The 18547-nt window shown below is 57.5% G+C and overlaps 7 protein-coding genes across 7 annotated transcripts; all 7 read left to right on the forward strand.

The window, feature by feature from the left end:
• Nucleotides 1-121: 121 nt before the first annotated feature.
• Nucleotides 122-1210, forward strand: LMXM_10_0060 (thymidylate kinase-like protein; the record flags this gene model as incomplete). The annotated part of the gene is made up of 1 exon (XM_003872793.1): nt 122-1210. The coding sequence occupies one exon, from the start codon at nt 122-124 to the stop codon at nt 1208-1210; it is 1089 nt and encodes a 362-aa protein (XP_003872842.1).
• Nucleotides 1211-2914: 1704 nt separating this feature from the next.
• LMXM_10_0070 (putative ribosomal protein l35a) lies at nt 2915-3349 on the forward strand (the record flags this gene model as incomplete). Its single annotated transcript, XM_003872794.1, has 1 exon — nt 2915-3349. The coding sequence occupies one exon, from the start codon at nt 2915-2917 to the stop codon at nt 3347-3349; it is 435 nt and encodes a 144-aa protein (XP_003872843.1).
• Nucleotides 3350-3941: 592 nt separating this feature from the next.
• On the forward strand, nt 3942-4973 carry LMXM_10_0080 (hypothetical protein, unknown function; the record flags this gene model as incomplete). The annotated part of the gene is made up of 1 exon (XM_003872795.1): nt 3942-4973. One exon carries the CDS (start codon nt 3942-3944, stop codon nt 4971-4973), a length of 1032 nt encoding a protein of 343 aa, XP_003872844.1.
• A 4060-nt stretch (nt 4974-9033) lies between these two features.
• On the forward strand, nt 9034-10272 carry LMXM_10_0090 (dehydrogenase-like protein; the record flags this gene model as incomplete). Its single annotated transcript, XM_003872796.1, has 1 exon — nt 9034-10272. One exon carries the CDS (start codon nt 9034-9036, stop codon nt 10270-10272), a length of 1239 nt encoding a protein of 412 aa, XP_003872845.1.
• A 1210-nt stretch (nt 10273-11482) lies between these two features.
• Nucleotides 11483-12253, forward strand: LMXM_10_0100 (conserved hypothetical protein; the record flags this gene model as incomplete). Its single annotated transcript, XM_003872797.1, has 1 exon — nt 11483-12253. The coding sequence occupies one exon, from the start codon at nt 11483-11485 to the stop codon at nt 12251-12253; it is 771 nt and encodes a 256-aa protein (XP_003872846.1).
• A 1076-nt stretch (nt 12254-13329) lies between these two features.
• Nucleotides 13330-14502, forward strand: LMXM_10_0110 (WD-repeat containing protein; the record flags this gene model as incomplete). Its single annotated transcript, XM_003872798.1, has 1 exon — nt 13330-14502. One exon carries the CDS (start codon nt 13330-13332, stop codon nt 14500-14502), a length of 1173 nt encoding a protein of 390 aa, XP_003872847.1.
• Nucleotides 14503-15840: 1338 nt separating this feature from the next.
• Nucleotides 15841-16929, forward strand: LMXM_10_0120 (conserved hypothetical protein; the record flags this gene model as incomplete). Its single annotated transcript, XM_003872799.1, has 1 exon — nt 15841-16929. One exon carries the CDS (start codon nt 15841-15843, stop codon nt 16927-16929), a length of 1089 nt encoding a protein of 362 aa, XP_003872848.1.
• Between the last annotated feature and the right edge of the window lie 1618 nt (nt 16930-18547).

Raw genomic sequence — 18547 nt, forward strand, 5'->3', positions numbered from 1 at the left:
CATACACCTAGTGTGACCTTCACACACGGAGAGGCGCAGAGGCACCACCGGGTCGTGGAGAAGACAATCAACACAACCAGAAAACGACTCGCTCCTTGACGCGGCTAGGACACCGGCTCCGATGCGCGCGGTTGTCTTCAGCGATGTTGCCTCTGCAGAGCTGGGAGAGTTCATCAGAGACATCGCCTCCACGTCGTATGCCGAGTTAGTGTATGTCGATGTCTCTCAAAGCGCTGAGGCGGACCTGGCAACGGCATGGCATACGCGCTATGGTGGAGCGTCCTACGCTCCACCAGCTGCTCGTGACGAGCTGGATGATTTGAAGAACACCTTCGTGTGCTATCTGACGGAGAAGACCCTCGAGGACTCGGATGTAGTGTACGCTGTTTTCGTGGCGGAGGTGCCTACTCTCGTCCTGACTCCATCTGTGACGCTGACACCGCTGATGCACGCGGCAGCAGACGGTAGTGTGTCTGCCAGAAAAGCAGCCATCGAATCGTTCTTTTCAGTGGCGTCGTCATCATCCTCTGCGGAAGTGATCGTCATTGAGGGCGGCGATGGCGCCGGCAAGGAGACACAGACAGGGCTCCTGGTGCGGCGAGTTCACGCAGCTGGCGACGAGGTTCACTCGCTGGATTTCCCCAACGAAAAGGCTCTGTACGGGGGGCTTGTGCGGGCGCTGCTTTCGGGCAAGAAAGGGTCCATCAGCGAACTTGACCCGCAGCTCTTCAGCTTCCTTTACTCCCTTAACCGGTTCGGCTGTGCTCGTCAGCTGCACTTTTGGCTGCGACGAGGCAGCTCTGTGGTACTGGATCGGTACTACACGGCGAATTTCGGGCATCAGGCCTCCAAGTTGCCCCCAGAAGAGCGGGAGGCATTCATAAGCGACCTGGAGTTCATGGAGGTGGAGTGGCTCGGCCTGCCCAGGGCGACGTCCGTCTTGTACTTGGATCTACCGCCCGCCGCGGCCCTTGAGGCAATGAGGCGGGATGCGGCCCGGAAGCAGCTTGATATTCACGAGACTGCCGGCAGTGACTATAAGGAAAGGGTTCGCCAAACATACAGGTGGTGCTGCGAACACCTGCCAGGCTGGCATCATATTGACTGCTTCGGCGATGGCGGGCGACGTCTCACACGAGAGGAAGTGCATGGTTCCATTACGAGTCATTTGCGGAACGCAGGCTCACGTGCGATTGGCGCGCTATTGTAAACTTCCCTGCACGCACCGCTGTTTTTTCGAGGCTCTGTTTGCACGGCCGGACCTCTTGCTCTGTCGGCACTCCCCTCGACGTGGCCAGTGACACAGACAGAGTCAGCTCTCTGCGCCTGTGCGCGTCAAGCAGGTTTTGTAGCATTTTTGTTTTCTCGTTCTCACATGATGCTACTCGAAATTGGCGGACTGCTTGAGCCTCGGAGAACACCTCGTTTAACGCTGTGTTCGTGAATGCAATGGTACCTGCTAGGCACATTTCACTCGCGCTGCATAAGCTTCCCTCGTCAGATGTCTATAGCTGCCTCCATATGCCCCTTTCAAGACGACAAGCCATGAGCCTTTTGTGCGCCGGCACGTGTCTATCCGCAAGCCCCTTTCCCTGAACACACGCACTGCTGTGAGAGGCGTGCGGATTGAGAAGGCGGAGTGCCCTGCTGCCACAGACTCATGGCAACGTCCGTCCATGTCATGGACGGAAGTGGCAGGTCCAGACCGTGTGTTGCCTGGACAGCAACGTGGTCCTGAAACAGGTCCCAAGATCCACTAGTGCGAGCGCTGTGCGCATGCGCTGTCATGCACAGCTGACATGGTGTATGACATCCAGACAGGGCGCGCAGAGGGGAGAGGAGCAGGAGTGATCGAGGAGCGAGGCGCAAAGAGATCCATGCGAATCAACCCCGAAGTGCACGCATGCAAAGCATACGACACCTCCCTACATTCACCGATGTGGGCTGATGAGGCGCCGACGCTGGAAGCTTGACGAAAGCATCTCGAATGGCGTCATCGAGTCCTCCAGGCTCCCATTTCCGAGAGCCCCCACGCCATATCGTGGAATGCCGCGGCTTGATGCAACTGAGGGTGAGACATGGCAGACAGGGAGAGCGTGCGGGGCTTCAACGAGCCCTGACCTGAGGCTGGCTGCGTTCTTCCTTGAGTTCATGCGGCATCCCCCTAGGCCACCCCTTACTACCTGCACGACATACGCAATGGCTTTCGCCCTCTGGAGCAGGACCCTGGGCCGCGGCTCGCCTGGATGAAGGCATGGGGCTCAGCCAAATCCCCCGTGGCACCTATCGCGCAGCACACACCAGAAAAAGAGAAGAGTAAACAACGAGAACCGCCCGCAAGGCGCATGGACCGGCTTGACGGCAGCTGGTTCGTCCTAGGTGGACCAATCTTTAGCCGTATTCCTACAAAGGCAGGAGAACTGTGGTTGCACGCAGATATTTGTGGACGGGTTCGTGGTAGAAGGGCACGTTGAAGAAAAATATAGCTATCGCAGAGGGTATCACAATGCACAGAAGATGGTACGACAACGAACAACAGAAACGAGGAAGGAAGTCGAGTTGTGATGCTGTTCTTCTATCCCTCGCCCTCCGGCTACGTGAGAAGGGCACGCACACTCTGCGGGTGATACGCACGCCTCCGCGTGGTCTTTTTTGAGGTCATGTGACACATTTTCGACGCCATCGCCTGTGATCCTGCGCGCCTTCAGCTTCCACCTTGCGCGCAGGGAAAAGCTGAAATGCAGGCGAGGTGCGGAGCAAGGCAGCCTGCATGTGATATGTTTTCTCTTCAGCTGTTATAATCCGGCCATGCCTCTTCCTACAACTTCTTCTCTTCCTCGACGCGGTCAACACCCCGCTGTCACATTCTGCCCCTCCCACCACTGCATCCGAACATCGCACAAAAAGGAGCAAGATGACTACCTCGAAGGTCCATTTGCAGCGCAGCAAGAAGCTGCACCAGCTGTCTGCCAAGACGAGCAGGGTGAACCGCAACCGCAAGGCACCTCGTCTTTACATGAAGGGCACGCTCGCCGGCTACACGCGTGGCCTGCACGGCCAGACCAAGCAAACTGCACTAGTCCGCGTTGAGAACGTCAACACCCGCGAGGACGCCACGTGGTACGTGGGCAAGCGCGTCTGCTACGTCTACCACGGCAAGAAGGTCAAGCGGTGTGTGCGCTGGAGCAAGGCGCCCGCGCGCCGCAGCACCACCCGTGCCTTGTGGGGTCGCGTGACGCGTCCGCACGGTAACGCCGGTATGATGCGCGTGAAGTTCAACGGCGCGTCTGTGCCGGCGTCCGCCATTGGCCGCCGCATCCGTGTGTACCTGTACCCAAGCCAGATCTGAGATGGTGGCCATTCCGTGGTTCTCTTGCTTTCCTTCATTTTTTTTTTCTGCATGTGTTCACTTTCAAAAAGAAACGAAGAAGTAGTCCATAGAATCAGTGGACCACGTCAGGAACTGACACGTGTCGTGCCGGATTTCGGTTCTGTTTGTGCAACGCACCTGCAGGAAGAAAAAGGACATCTCTCCGCAGGCATACCGACGATTGCCATCGACAGCGTTCCGCGAACCCTCTGGCGGGTCTCGTAGCCACAGGCAGGCCCTAGACGCCTTGGGTCCTTTCGACGAGAAGCTCTCTCTCTCATTCCCTGCAACTCATCCTCTGTGACTTCTCTTGTTTGCTTTTATTCTTACCCCCCTCCCCTCCCCCTCCACCATCATCCCTCTCTCCCTGAGGATGGCAAAAACGCCAAACAAGCAAACGGCATCCAAGCCTCTCCTCCGCACGGCAGTTATCCTTGAGGGAACGAGGATCGTACCTTGACCTACCACTCCCATAAACGTTGTAGGGCGTTGCGTAGAAGAGCTGTTGAACAGGGGAGGTGCAACCTGGTGGCACCGTTGTGTTGCCACTGTAGACGAGCTGGTAGAGGCGATGCTGAAGGAGTGTGACTTCTTCTCGGACTCGTATGGCTGCATCATTACCAAGTCTATCGGGTATCAGGCCCCGTTCCCTCTCGTGCGGCTAAGCAACGGGCGGTCCACGAAGACCCCTGACGGTGCGTGTGTGCAGGGATCATGTTTCGTTTCCTTCGGAGCTGACCACACAGGGTCACGGGGTCGTCTTCTCACTATGGATGTGTCGGCACGCGCTTCGAGCGTTTCGTTTTTGCAGCTGCTGTCGAGCTCGTGCCCGCCGTTGGCTCTCGAGTCGGAGGTCGAGTACGTCTCGAAGATTGAAACAGCGGAGACGGCTTCCGCAGTGGTGACTCGCGGTGGAGGAAATCGGTGGAGCACGTCTGTGTATGTACAGAGCGAGGATGTGCAAAGCACAGCGTGCTCTCGGCGGGCGCACTTTCGCCGCGCCTCCGCCGCGTCTCTCTTTGGTTCCTCACTGTGGCTGATGGAGGTGGCGAAGGACGACTATGGCGCCCAAGCGGTACACCGCTATTCACTCACGACGGCCCTTACGGGTGGAGTGTCAGAGTCGACCCTTGTGAGCGCCAACCTCGGTCGACCGCTGGACATCATTGCCCTGTCCGAGGACACTGCCTTTGTTCTAGGCGCAAACGGCGTCGCGATGGCTGATCGACGCCAGCGTGCCTCTGACATTCTCTTCTTTTCAGGTTTATTGAACGGTGGCGCGACAGGCGACAGGCAGTTGCTGACCTTTGGTGAGGACTACACGCTGCGCGCCTACGATCTGCGTGACGTATCTGCTCCCCTGTGTCAAGCAACATCCGCAACCTATCTGCGCATCAAGTCAGAGATCGACACGCGGGCCTCACTCTTGGTGGCGTCTGACATGACGGGGGTGTTCGATGTGCTGCACGTGACCACCGTAGCATCCTTGCAACACTCTGGTGACACCGTGCTGGATGCGACTGTCCTACCTAGCGGGCACAACGGAGTCCGAGTGTGCACAAGCACTGGAAGTGGGATGATCTACGACTGGACGGTGGCGTGATTCACGTCTTCCCACAGTCTCGCTGTTATTCTTTGTGTCTCATCATTGAGAGAACGCTCGCCCATTTCTGCTTGAGCTGTGTCCTGTGCGCGTGGATTTCTGGACTTCGGCACTCTCTGCTCCTCCTCATCGTCCCTGCGCATTGGTATGTGTTCCATCCATCGCCGTCGAGAGAGGGAGGGAGATGCGCCAGCACACGGGCACAAAAAGAGCACTGTCGGTGGCTTGCAAAAACTGAAAGCGCTCCTGCACCGCACCCGTAGCGCATTCTCGGCACGTGCGTTTCGTAATAAACATTTCGTCGCTGCCTTTTTATTTCTTGGCTCGTTTGTTTCACTTTCGCTTTCTCTTGGCCTCATGACGGGGAAAACTTCTCAGTGCGTGGTACCAGTGACCAGTAGCGACTCTGTGGGGAGGCCAAGCAGCCCCTTAACCCTTGCTGAATGCCGAACCACCTGCGGTGGTGACAGGGTCAAGCGCCTACGAAGCACGGGGATGTGAGAACGATGTATCCCTACCGCTGTCAGCGGCCATGTCCTGGATGGCGTATTGTGGGATCGAGCTGCGACAGCAAATATGCTTGTGCCATCCATGTGATAGGCAGAGTGCCAGCGCAGCTCGAGCGTATCCCACCCGGTCCTCGGTGCCTGCTGCTGAGGAGCCCGCACCACCCCGAGGAGGGGGGTGCACAAGGTGGTGACCTGCGAGGCGGGGGTGGGTAGAGTTTGAGGCAGAGCTCGTGCTCCGATGGCTGAGGGGACTGGTGTAACGTGCGCCCACGGCTGCTTGGCACCGCGGGATGGGGCCTGTGACCAGGCCGGGGTAGTGTGTAGATTAAATCATGCTGTATGGCAGGAATGGTCACGTGGCAACGAAAAAAATGTCGTTTGTTCGTCGTGATGGTGGGAGGATGTGGCGCAAACAGAGAGACAGACGGGAAGAGAATGGGTTAGAGTGTGTAGAAAGTGCGTACCATGCGTATGCATGTGTCTCTGCGTGCTGCGCTTGCTCGTACCTGAGTGCATGTCTCTCTCTCTTCCTATCTCTTCGCGCGCCGTTGCCGACGGGGCCCAACGGCCACAACCACACGGGGGAAGAACCGCGTGGATGTTGGCTAATAACCACCACGCAAGAAAATCCAAATACGCAAGAAGAAGTGAACACATCAGCGGGCGCCCCTTCGCTTTGCTCCCTGTGGTGCGCATCTCATTCCACGTTGCATTTACTTCACTTTCCCCCCCACCCCGATCTGCTGGAGCAAATCCGAGCGAGACGAGGCAACAGGCGTGTATCTCCCACACAAGGATAAGGAGCGCATATGGTTGCTGGGTGACAGCGAATGCTCTGCACTCGTGCTGGGCGCAGACGAGTAAAGAGCCGAGCGCCTGCGCACCGGGATCTGCGCAAACAAAGGCGTGCGTGCGTGTAGAGAAGAGGTCTATGACCAACGGCGGCAACGCCATCACCTCCTTTGGTCTCGCAAGTTTTACTTCTTGAGAGCATGTCATCTACGATGTCGAGCACGAATAGAAGCGTGGGAGCCTACATGCCCGGGGACCAGCACCTCAATGAAGCCGGGAGGGCCAAGCAGAGTACTACGACTACGAGGTACCCGACTGCACTGTTGGGTACGTGGGTACCAGCGAGCACAAGCAGCAATTCAGCCGTACGGATACAGCAGAGACGAGCGGCACGCAGCCGGTTGGGTAAACCGATCCCAGCCATGGTTGAAGCACCTCGTACGCACCGCCGCCAGCTCGCAGTCGTGTCATTGTTGGTGAGCCGCGACGACGGTGACACCTACTAGTACTATCCGGATGAAAGTACCCACCCCGTACGGACACGCTGCTGATGTGGGGGTACCTCGCCAAGCTGCTTCATATCCCGCTGCCGTTTCTTCAGCTGGAGCTGTTGCCGGGGTGCCACTGGGGGATGTCGCATTGTCGCCGGAGTCTATGAAGGTCGCCCTTGCGCCTGCGTTTCCACGTGGGACAACCACGTTGCCCCTCGACACGCCACTGGGGATTTTTATGGAGATATGCTGTTGTGAGTCAGAACTGAGCAGTCGGCGACGTCGATGTCGCGGTCGCGTCGGCGCGAGCTGTTCTACTCTCTGATGGTCTATGCGGATCCGTGGTGCGTGGTCGCCGCACACTGGCGTGCACTTTCTCACAAAGGCTACAACGAGTACCGTAGCTGCGCTGGCGTATGAGAGAAGGTAGGCGAGCAACTCGCGCTTCTGAGAAACGCTGCTCTGCTTGCCCTGCGCGTTTCACGGCGACAGCTACATGTGGGTAAAGCGCCAAAGCCATAAGCCAACGTGGTGGGACAGTACGATGACCGGCTACAGATGTTTCTTCCCTCCGCTACAATGCTGCTAGCACAGCTCTTGCTGGTTCCCTGGGGCGGCTTACGACTGGCTTTACGTGCTGCTGTACGCGTGCATGCTGACTCAGCATCACCGTGAGCTGGACATGCAGAAGACAGCTGGGTGAGCCGAGGTATGATGATGTGAGTGTGTGTGTGTGGCGCTGCCCACGTTGTCTCAGCCATCGCTCTTGCCCTGTCAGTAATGCCTCCGAACTTGTTTCAATCCCTTTCACGGAATGATGCGGAAGAAGCGCCGTCACTTGCTCCCCACTCGCTCACCTGTCTCTCTCGCATGTGATTTGGTGGTCGCCTCTCCTTTTCACTTTATGCACGCTAGGGTCCTGCGGTCGGGCTGTTTTTTGTTTGGGTGGACACGGGTGACGTGGCGATGCTTCCCTCTAACACTGTCGCTGAGCGTGTGTCTGTGAGCGTGTTCGAATGTGATGGACGCACGCCCGCGTGTGATTATCACTCCCTTTTTTCTCTGGTGTTGCCGATTCGATTCTGTCTCTCTGTCTTCCTAGCTCCCTCTATCTCCAGCTCCCACTTGTACCGCTTTGGCGAGCGCGGGTACGTCTTGTCCTCAGTCCTCGATGGATGCCTTTGATAATGTGCGCGTACGTGTGTGTGTGTTCTGGTTCTTATAGTTGTGGCGGCTGTGGCTCGTCTTCGGAGGCTCTCGACCGTGTCGCTCGGCACCCGTTTCGCCTACACACTCCCCTCCTCTTCCCTGCATTCGTCACCTCTGTCGGCGTTGAAGTGATGACTGGTTGCCACTGCCGCAGCCACTGTTGACAGCCCTGTCTTTGTTCCATTCGACTTTGTTTATTCTTTACCCCCTTTTCGTTTCGCTCATTACTGTTACCGTTGCAACTACCAGATCATGTCGTCCATCTCCTCTGCTCTGGTGGCGTCAGCACTGCTCTCGCCATCATCCGTTCCTCTTTTTCCCCCTCTCCGTATCTGCAGATGGGATGCGGGTGCGGCCGTGTCGCATATTTCGCGTTCATTTCACTTTTCGCTCATCTTCTCTGCGTGTGCGTGAGGGTCGTTCTCCTCTGCGGCGCCGCTGCGTCTCTGTCTTCTGTTCCGTGTCTTTGACGATGCGGCGTCCTCGCTGCGCTCACGCCCCCGCCGTAGACCTCTCTGCCGCTTATCGGCATCGCAGCGTCGTTTATATCGCATCGGAAAAAAGGAAGTAACGGTAGAAACACGGAAACAAAAAACTACACGACTGGATCATGCGTGTGCCTGCTTGTGCTCCATGGCTCATGCGCAGAGATGTATGCCAACGTGCACGGAAGTGCACTTGACTGCAATAGTGTGCCGTAGCGACTCTTCTCAAGAGTACCAAGCACATCCTTCCTCTCCTTGCCCCCTTTTCACTCGCCCCTCGACTGTCTTCAACAACGATGTGCTCTGACGCAATCAATCATGTGCATACACACATACTCATGCCCACACGTATCCATACTCTCCCTGGATGCCACGCTACTGCACAACTGCATCTTCTCGCATAGACTTCAGCCGAGGAATGTTGTCCGCGCACCTTGTTCCACTTGTGACGAACCTCTACATCACCTGATACTCTTTGTGGTGTGCTTGTGTCTGCCCACCTCTACCCCCTCTCACGATAAACCTCACTCACCCCACGCACTGCTGCACTGTCGCACTTACAAGCTCGAGAACGATGATACACGTGGGCAACTGCTATATTCCGTGGGCAGTGTTCACTCTCGCGGAGCTGCGCGCTGTCTCTTGTCAAATTGTCTTACTCGCCATCTGGGGTGCTGTGCTGGGCCCACTTTGCCGCCGCGGCGTTACTGGGGGCGCTTTGTTGGTTGGTTACACGGTCGGCATGTTCTTCTTTCAACGGCGTCTCGCCTCTGGCCTCCCGGTGCGCTTTCTCTCTCTGCGCGCGTGGCGATCGTCGCCCGAAAACTTCAGAAAGACGTCGGCGTTCCTGAAGGCACTGAAGGCAAAGACGCCCGCCGCCGGTGTTTCAGCGGCGGGCTTTGGTGCGCGCCCGGTTGTGGTGATGACCGGTGGAGAACGTGGAATCGGCGAACAGGTTGTGCACCAGCTTCTGCGCGAGGGGGTGGACGTTATCCTTTGCTGCCCATTCGAAGCGGAGGCGCTGCGCACCATCGCGAGGCTGAAGGCTTGCGTCTCGAATTCGCGGGTACATTTTGTGAAGCTGGACCTCAACGACGAGGAAAATGTGCGTGAGTGTGCCGCGGCGGTGCTGGGTATGACGACGCGGATCGACGTGCTGATCAACAATGCCGGATTGGTCAGCCCGTTTTCGTACAAGTTGAACAAGCGCGGCTACGAGGTGGTACTGTCGATCAACTTCCTCGGACACGTTCTCTTCACAGAGCTCCTTCTGGAGAGGGTGAAGGCGAGTGGACCCTCCCGCATTGTCAACGTGGCATCGCTCATGCATCTCGATGCGTGCGTGCCAGCTCCATGCAAGACCGCGCTCGACGTCATGGCCGCCAACTGCGACCCCACATCACCCCATCACACGCACAACTACAGCCTTTCCAAGCTGCTCCTTGTGTGCTACACCCGCGATTTGGCGAGACGCCTCCGCGGAACAGACACTGCGGTGGCAACGCTGCACCCGGGTGTGGTGCTCACGGACATCTACGCCTTTGGCGCCATCTTTATGAAGGCCTTCTTACGGACAGTGTTCAAGTTTCCTGGTGAGGGCGCCGAGGTGGTCCTCTACTGTGCCTTGGCGGACGACATTCGCAGCGGATCTTTCTACGCGGACTGCGCGGAGTACAACGGTCTCCTCTCTCCGCTCGCTGTCGATGACGCGCACAACGAGCGCCTCCGGCGCGTGCTGCTGCGCTACTTTGCACTGGACGGCTCCAAACCGACAGGCAAGTTGCTAGCGGATGTCGTGCAGTCGACGCCGTGATCGGCGGAGCACGAAACTCCGCGTCTGATGAGCCGACGGCGGCGGTATGCACAACAAAGGTGCTATATACACACTTCCGAAGCCTACTCCTCTCCCCACCCATCAAACTCAGCATACGGCGCTGCACGGGTGCGGGATGGGCAAGGCACTTCAAAAAAAAAATGCTCTGCGTGCCCCCTTATGCTGGCAGGATCTACTACCGTGCTGCGGCGACAAGAGCAATAGTGCTTGTGTTTTACTCCCCCTTCTGTTGTCTCTTCTTTAATTTATTCCCATCTCATCCTCCGTTCTTGGCGTTGATGTGCATATACCCACTGAACACTCCGCCTTTTCCACCACGCCTTACCATGTCGCTTCTCTTTTTTTTAATGTTCTATCCCTGATATTAGTTCGTACCCCACACGACCTGGCCCTCTCTTTTAGACCAAGCTATGTGCATATATATCTCGTCGTATCCCTCACTCCTTGGCCGTGCGGTCTCTCAAGAGTGTGATCGGGACGTATAATGTAGAAGGACGCGTGGTCGACATGCAGGTTGCTGTCTTTGCGCAGGACGAAAGTCGTGGCGTTGCAGTTCGGTGCAGACGGTGAGGCGATGTGTGGCTCACACGGGCACTGGTGCGCCTTACTGTCATCGCGTGCCTCTTCCCCCTCCTGTGAGAGGTGGCCGAATGCATGAGCCGGCGCTGACTGTTCAACAGTTGTGGGTACTGAAAGCAGCGCAAAAGTAAGCATACATGAAGTTATCCAACAATGCATAAGGTGATCACCGTGTCATTGATGAGCAGTGTCACCTGCCCTCTTTGGCGACAGGGACTCGGTAGGGAATTTGTGCTGTCAGAGTCTTCGTCGAGTTGATACGCCGCCTTTCCTCCCTCTCCTGTTCTGTTTGGTGCATCGCTTTCCTCGCAACATCATGCGCGAGCCCATCTACGGAATCGGCGGCTTCGCGGATATTCTTTTGTGTTCTCTTCTCTCCATGCTACCTCCTCCTGCCATCAACTTGTTTGACTGTCCGTCTTTGCCGGGGGTGGACGGGCCATGGCGGCACTATCCTCGTCATTTTTCTCTCCCACACTCGATGCTGTGTAGGCACTGCCCATCTGGAGATCAAGCTGAAAGATCACTGACACACACACACACACACACCACCACCACCCGGGCACACACCCTCGCACTGCCTTCTGTTGTCCATTTTCTTCCCTCAATTATGTCTCGCGCTGTTGACCATCTCGTGGCGGAGTATCTCGCTGAGGAGCACCCACGCGTAGCGAGGGCGTTGCGGAAGGACGCGCCATCGACGGCACCACCGTTGCGCTCCCCCTTCGGCAAGAAGAGCCTGCAAGAGGTCGTGATGGCGTATCGTGTGCAGAAGACCACTCCTTCGGCGCTGGACAACGGCACCAGCTCCCACGAGGAGGCGCAACGGCCATCGCAAAAGACTGCGAAGACGTCGTCACCATCGCTGATTCCGAAGCCGGCAGCGAGGAAGACGCCGATCGCCGACAGTGACAGCGATGACGAGTCGGTGACGAGGCCAGCAGCCAAGAAGACGTCGCCAAAGGTAGCTCTGAAGAAGGCGGTCGCAGACAACGACAGCTCCGACGAAGACGAGCCCGTACCGAAGAACTCGAGTGCTGGTAAGAGGCCTGCGTCTCTTGCAGAAGAGGTGCCGCCGCGGAAGGCGTCGAGGACCGAGTCAGAAGGTGCGGCGCGACGCACGCCTCATCACCTCAACGAGGACGGCACCTTCCGTCGTTTCCAGCGCATCGACCCAGCCAAGGTGACGTTCGACGCCGATGCCTTGCGCGACAACCGCCCCGGTAGGGAGCACCTCGTGCTGCGTCAGAACCAGGAGATGATGCGCACTAAGGGCAAAGGTTTCAATAAGCTGAAGCAGAAGAACAAGGGCAAGTTCTACGGCGCTGGCGTCGACCTTAGCGTGCGCGCCTACCAGTTCCCCGATAGCGACGACGAGTAGGTGATTGTGCAGACGTTGGCTTTGGTGCACGGCGAAGACGCGGATGAGCGAGGAAAGAGCTAAGAGAGAGAAGGAGAGGTCGGCGTGGTGTGATGCAGCTGCTGTGCTTCGCAGCGTCGCTCAGGTTTGCTGTGGTGACGCCGCTTTGTCGCCTTGCAACCACAGCTTGGAAGTTTTTCGAACGTCAGAGCGCATGTGCCCATGCCTAGCTCTAGCTCTCTTGCTCTTGACCGTATTCTCCTGTGAAAGGGTGTCCCCGTCTGTTGCCGCCGCGGCCCCCTCCCCCCCCCCCCCGACAGAGATACGTGTACCTGTTGTTTAAGTGGAGCCTCTCCGCACCCCTCCCCTTTTTCCGCCGATTAACACTTCCCCGACGCCGGTAAAAGTATCCCCGTGCGTGTGACAAAACAAGAAAAGAAACTTTGATGGAGTGGCGCTGCTGAGGGTGTGGCTGCAAGGCAAGGCCGTGGCGGCACAGCGTGTGCGCTCGCAGTTGTGTATGTGCCTAGAAACTGAATGAACCTGCTTGGATGAGGACATTTATTACTTGCCCGTTGGCGGTCAGCGGTGGCGTGGGGCATGAATGTCCACTTCCCTCCCTGATGGTCTCCTGGTATACTGCGGGCTTGCTTACCAGACATCGTTTTTGTCTAGTGTGCGTTTGCCGGCTTGCGACTGTCTTGTTGATGTGCCACGGACACGCTCCGCCACGAATCATGGTGTGTGCTGAGACCAACCGCTGCTGCGCTTGCTTTCTCGTCCTCCTTTACCTGTCATCGCCATTGTTTGCTGAACGCCCCCTCCGCTTTTTCTCTCGCTGTTTGCCTCCATGTGCCGTTCACTGCCTTTACACACGCGCACATGCGCTCACATGAGCCTCCTACCCCTCTTCCTTCACCTCACTCTTTGCAACCGCTGCCCAATCTGACCCGTGCGCATTACGGTGCCCGCGGCAACCGAGCAGTTGCTCTGTCTTTCCTCCCTTCCACGCGCATCGGGCTGGCGACGTGGACGTGTGATCCGTCATCAGCGGTGACCTACGCGCACGCGCGCACAAACGCAAACCGAGTCTGAAGATGGAGGGTGACGGTACGGCGCTCGCGGCAGCGCCACCCTTGCTGCTGCCCAGCAGCGCTCCGCAAGGTGTGCAGGTACGGAGGACTGCGGCGCTCAGAGGCCACAAAGATCGTGTTTGGTGCGTGCGCTGGTGCCCTACGGCCCCTGTGCTCGCCTCCTGCTCCGGTGACACCACTGTCAAGTTTTGGGGCCGCAGCCGGTCCGCGGAGAACGGTTGTGAGGCGTGGACGTGCCTCAGCACTTTGGAAGGGGAGCATAGCCGCACCATTCGTCACATCAGCTGGAGTCCTAGCGGTGAATACATTTCGTGTGCCTCTTTCGATCACACAGCTACTGTGTGGCGGCGCAACGGCGGCGACGAGTACGGCTTCGAGATCGAGGGCGTTCTGGACGGGCACGAGAGTGAAGTGAAGTGTGTTGAGTGGGCGACCGACAGCATGCTCGTCACGAGCGCGCGTGATCACACGGCGTGGATTTGGGAGCGCGTGGATGATGGCGAATACGAATGCGGCGGTGTCTTGACGGGGCACGTCCAGGACGTTAAGCACTGCCAGTTTGTGCTGCCACATAACGATGGCGACGTGCCGCTGGTCGTGACGTGCGGGTACGATGATACAATCAAGGTGTGGTCCGAGGGGCACCACCACGATGACTGGCAGTGTGTGCAGACGATGGCGGCGCACGAGGCCACCGTCTGGGCCACAGCCCTCCAGAAGCTCGAGGTGCCAATGGAACTGGTCAGGACGTCGCACGCCAATCATGCGCCTCTGCCCCAGCCTTTGCTCTGCAGCTGCTCAGACGATCTGTCCATCATCTTCTGGAAGCGCAACGCTGAGGGCAGGTTCGTTGAAGCCGCTCGCATCTCTGGCTTTGCGGAGCGCTCTTTGTTCGACGTGGACTGGGCACCGCACAACGCACCAGTGGTGGCGTGCGCCAGCGGTGACAACAGCTTCTCGCTTCTGGGTGTCTACAAGGATGAAACGGGCGTACACGCCTGCACTCTGGCGCGCGTCGCGGATGCGCACTTGGCGGACGTCAACAGTGTCAGCTTCGCTTCTCAAGGGACCCTCACAGCGTGCAACGCGGAGGGCGAAAAGACAGGCGTACTGCTGGCCACTGCTGGCGATGACAGCGTGATCCACCTGTGGACCGTGTCCGCGGAGATGGCGTGAGTAAACCAACGCTGAAAAGCGAAAGACGTGAGGCCAAAAAATCGTTTGTAAAAGGGAGAGGGTCGTGGAGAAACGAAAAAGAGCTGTATGTCGTGGGTACGGCCCGCACGCTGCTGCCACTTTGCATCCTTCCACTATCTTCCCTGTACCTCCGGCTGCCGCAGCATCTCCGACATGTGGTGTGCGAGTAAAGCACGAGTTGCGTGTGTCGCTGTGGCGTGCACTGTGACGCACTCATCCTCTCTCTTCTCACACGGTTCTCTTTCTCTCTTTTGTTCTGCGCTGTACCCATTGCACACATCGCCGCCATCACCCGTGACAACCGCCCATCACGCTTCGTTTATTTTCCACTGCTTCATACAAGAGACAAAAATCAACTCCTCGCCCCCGCCTTCTCCCCCCCCACACACAACCACCCGCCACACCACATTTTCTTTTCTGCGCCCCCCCCCCACTCCCCTTTCTTGAGGCTTCACTTCCATCGTACATCCTCATCGTTCGCGTCTGTCGGTCTATCGCCGCCCTGTGTATCAGCTTTGGTGTTCTTCACCGACCCCTGACGCAACGCCTCTTTTTCCTGTTTCCTCCTCGCACTCATTCCCCTACAAACCATTGTTTCCTGCCCCCACCCCCTTCACGAACCGCACTCTTCCACCGTGCTACGGCCGCACGCGCACATACAGCCACGTACAAGGAACCAGGGTTTCCGTCTTACCTTCATCGCCGCGTCCATCACCGTACCCCGCGTCTTCTCCTCATACATGGTTGTCCACTATAGTTTCATAGACACCGCCTTCTTTCCTTTTGTTTTCGATTATTATTTCACCTTCTACCATCCCCTCTCTCCACTCTCTGCCGATCTGCTCACTGTGCTGTGTCTTCTACGCCGTCTGTCCATCTCTCCGTATCACTTCTCTGCTTCGGCATCAAGCCCAAGCTTGCACGCACAGAAACCGCACACCGCCACAGACACAGACACGTACCTGCACCCTTCAAGCCGCACCCCCATTAACTCCCTTCTATAGATATCCGTATCAGGGCACCCTCTTGTCTCTCTATTCATTTCTATCCGACTCCACTGCAATCGCACCCGTCTGCGCGGAGAGGTAGGCAAGAAAGCGCAGCTGCTCCCTTCACTACGCACGCAAATAGAGGTTGTTAGCTTACGGGCACTGCTTGTTTTCTTGTTTCTCCAGGGAACGCAGTTGTGTGCCGCAGCGCCATCCAGCACATCACTCTCCCCTTCCCATACACAAGGACGCCCACGCGCAAGCGCATTGATCGAAAATGTTCCGCGGATCTCCGCTTACGGACTGTACCCGCGACACCATTCAGGCCATGAACCAGATGCATGACTTTTCGCACGCCGTCTCGGCGATGAAGTTCTCGAGGACAAAGAGGCACAACCCATACGCCAGCAAGCTGCTTGCCCCAGAGGACTCCGTCGAGTTCAACAGCATGCTCAACTCCCCACTTTCCTCCCGTCAGTCCCCCTTGAACTGGGATGCCCGGGCCTTTGACCCGACGTTTATGTACAGCAACGTCAGTACGCCGTACCTGACACAGTCTCTCGCTAGTCTGTCAATGGACCTACAGGTGCGGCGGTCGCTCTTCGGCGACAGCCCGGCTGCTCTCACGGGCAAGTCCCCCTCGGACGCCTCCACGGATCTTGGCGCCGGCCGCGCGCAGGTCGCCGTGGCGCCGGTGATGCGATCTTCGGTGACGGCACCACCGAAAAAGACGCTGGGGAAGGTGTACGTTGGTGGCCGCCCCGTTGTTGTGCCGCGGCACGACAACGAGGTGACGGTGCAACTGCGCCACAGCGAGGCCACCTTCGTCATTCCCGACATCTACAGTCTCATGGCGTTGGAGGAGGAGACACGGGACGTGGTGGGGCTGCCGGTTATCGTCGAGGGCGACCGAGGTGAGGACTTCGGCGTGATTAGCGGCATGGCCAAGATGGAGGCTTCGACGGCAACAGCCGCGCCCTCACCCAAGACAGAGGAGGAATCAGCGACGAAGGGGTCGCCAAGCTGCGCTGCGAAGTCGCTACTGAAGGTGTTGCGTGTCGCCTCCGCGCTCGAGGTGCAGAATAGTGAGACACTGCCGCAACGTGAGGCGGAGGCACTCGAGTACTGCCAGGCCTGCCTGCAGGAGGTACAGCTGTCGGTGCCCATCACCATCGAGGGTGTCGTCTTCCAGTTTGACCGCAAGAAGCTCACTGTCCGCTACACAAGTGACGCCTACGTAGACTTTAATGATCTGACCCGCATGCTGCATAAGAAGTACAACTGCCGCATCTGGATGAACCAGCTGAACCGCGACACCGTCAACGGCGCCGAGAAGCGCGGCCGCCGCGGCGAGCACGGTGGGAAGAAGGGCAACCCGCACAACAGGGGAGCAGCGAAGCGCCGTGAGCAGCAGTGAGTCAAGAGGTGATGCGGAGAAAAAGGGGGAGGGCTGAGGGGGGAGTGAGGCAGCGGTAGCGCACGTGTAAGGCAGCACAGTACATGCTCGCACAACGACGCGTGGGTCTCTTCCTCTCTGCATGCCCCACGTGCGGCGTTTTGACGCCTTTGTCTCTTCGTGCATTCCCCTTCCTGTCCCGTCATGCCGCCTCTGACACCGGCTCCGCGCCTGCTGGGCTTCATGTGTGTCTGTTCGATCCGCCGAGTGCAATCAACGTTGACGCCTACGACTCTCCGCCCCTCACTGCTATCATTATTTTAGTCAGCTGCATGCGGGCGAACGGCGCTTCGTGTGTTTCATTTCCTCGGGGTCGCCTTGTGCCGCCTTTTTTTGTGTATGCTCCCACTCCTCCCCCTCCCTCCCTCCCTCCCTCTCGTCTTCCTTCTCTATACACCCTTGGTGACTTCCTCCGCCCGTTCTCCGTTTTTCTTCGCTTCTTCTCACGTTTCTGTTCCTTTGGCCTCCTTCTCTTGCTGCGTACGTGGAGTGTTGCTTTCTTTGCTGTTATCTTGGCACATGCTCTCTCCCTACCTTCGACAGTCGATCGGCTTCACTCTTCCTCTCTCACCTTCTTCGTGTGTCCTCATCGCACTCATTTTCGACCCTCTCCCTCCTTGTGGATGGGCGTGAAATGTTTGCTTGCCTGCGCTCGTGTTGGTGTGTGCATGCCGTTGTCGCGGACGGTAATTTCTGTTGTCAGATCGCCCTTTCCTTGTCTCTCTTTCTGTGTGTGCGCGCGTCGGGAGGCGATAAGATGGGGCAACACAAAAAGAAAACGTATATCGGTATGTTCTCCTGTTCCTTTGCCATATTAGTCTTGTCGTCGTGTGCGTGTGCATGTGTGTGTGTGCACACGCGTCTCCTCTCTTTTAAGATTTCCACCCGCTCTCTTCCTCTTTTCTTTTTGCTTGTCCCCCCCCTGTTAGTCGTCCTCCTCCGCTCGTGTTGTCCTTCTACGGCAACACGCACACACACGTACACACGTCAGGATGCCTCGCTTCTTTTTGTTCTTGCTGCACGCCTGTGGATTTATCTGTCTGCGTTGCCGAGTGTGGAGATATCGAGAGGGAGGGGATGAGCGGCTGTACAGATATCCGTGCAAACCGCTCGCCGCCCTCCCCACCCAAACTTCATCTAGGTGTGTGTGTCTCTTCCTCCAGACACCTCACACTGCATACTCGCGCACACACCTCTTTTCATCTACTTTATTCGTGCCACTTTTCTGTTTGGTTTCGCCCTCTCTGTGTTTTCTCTTTGCCTTTTCCTTTCTTCCTCCTTGTTGGTACCGGTGGTCAGTATGAACACCTTCAGTGCTGTAGGTGGTGGTGCATGGTCCCTGCGTGTGCGCCTTTCATAGATCTGTGCTTTTCTGCCCTCCTCCTGTATTGCCGCTCATCATCATCCCTCATCTTTTTTTTCGTATCTTCGTGCGCGATTGCCTTACCCCCACTCCCTCTTATTCGGTACTGCGCGCGTCTCGCCCTCTGTATCACTTCCTTACAGTTCGGCCAGATTGTCGCACTAAGCCTCTTGTCCCGATGCCGCAGTTTCTATACTATTTATTTGTTGGACCCGT

Source organism: Leishmania mexicana, chromosome 10 (assembly GCF_000234665.1).
Source record: "Leishmania mexicana MHOM/GT/2001/U1103 complete genome, chromosome 10".
Taxonomy (NCBI): domain Eukaryota; phylum Euglenozoa; class Kinetoplastea; order Trypanosomatida; family Trypanosomatidae; genus Leishmania; species Leishmania mexicana.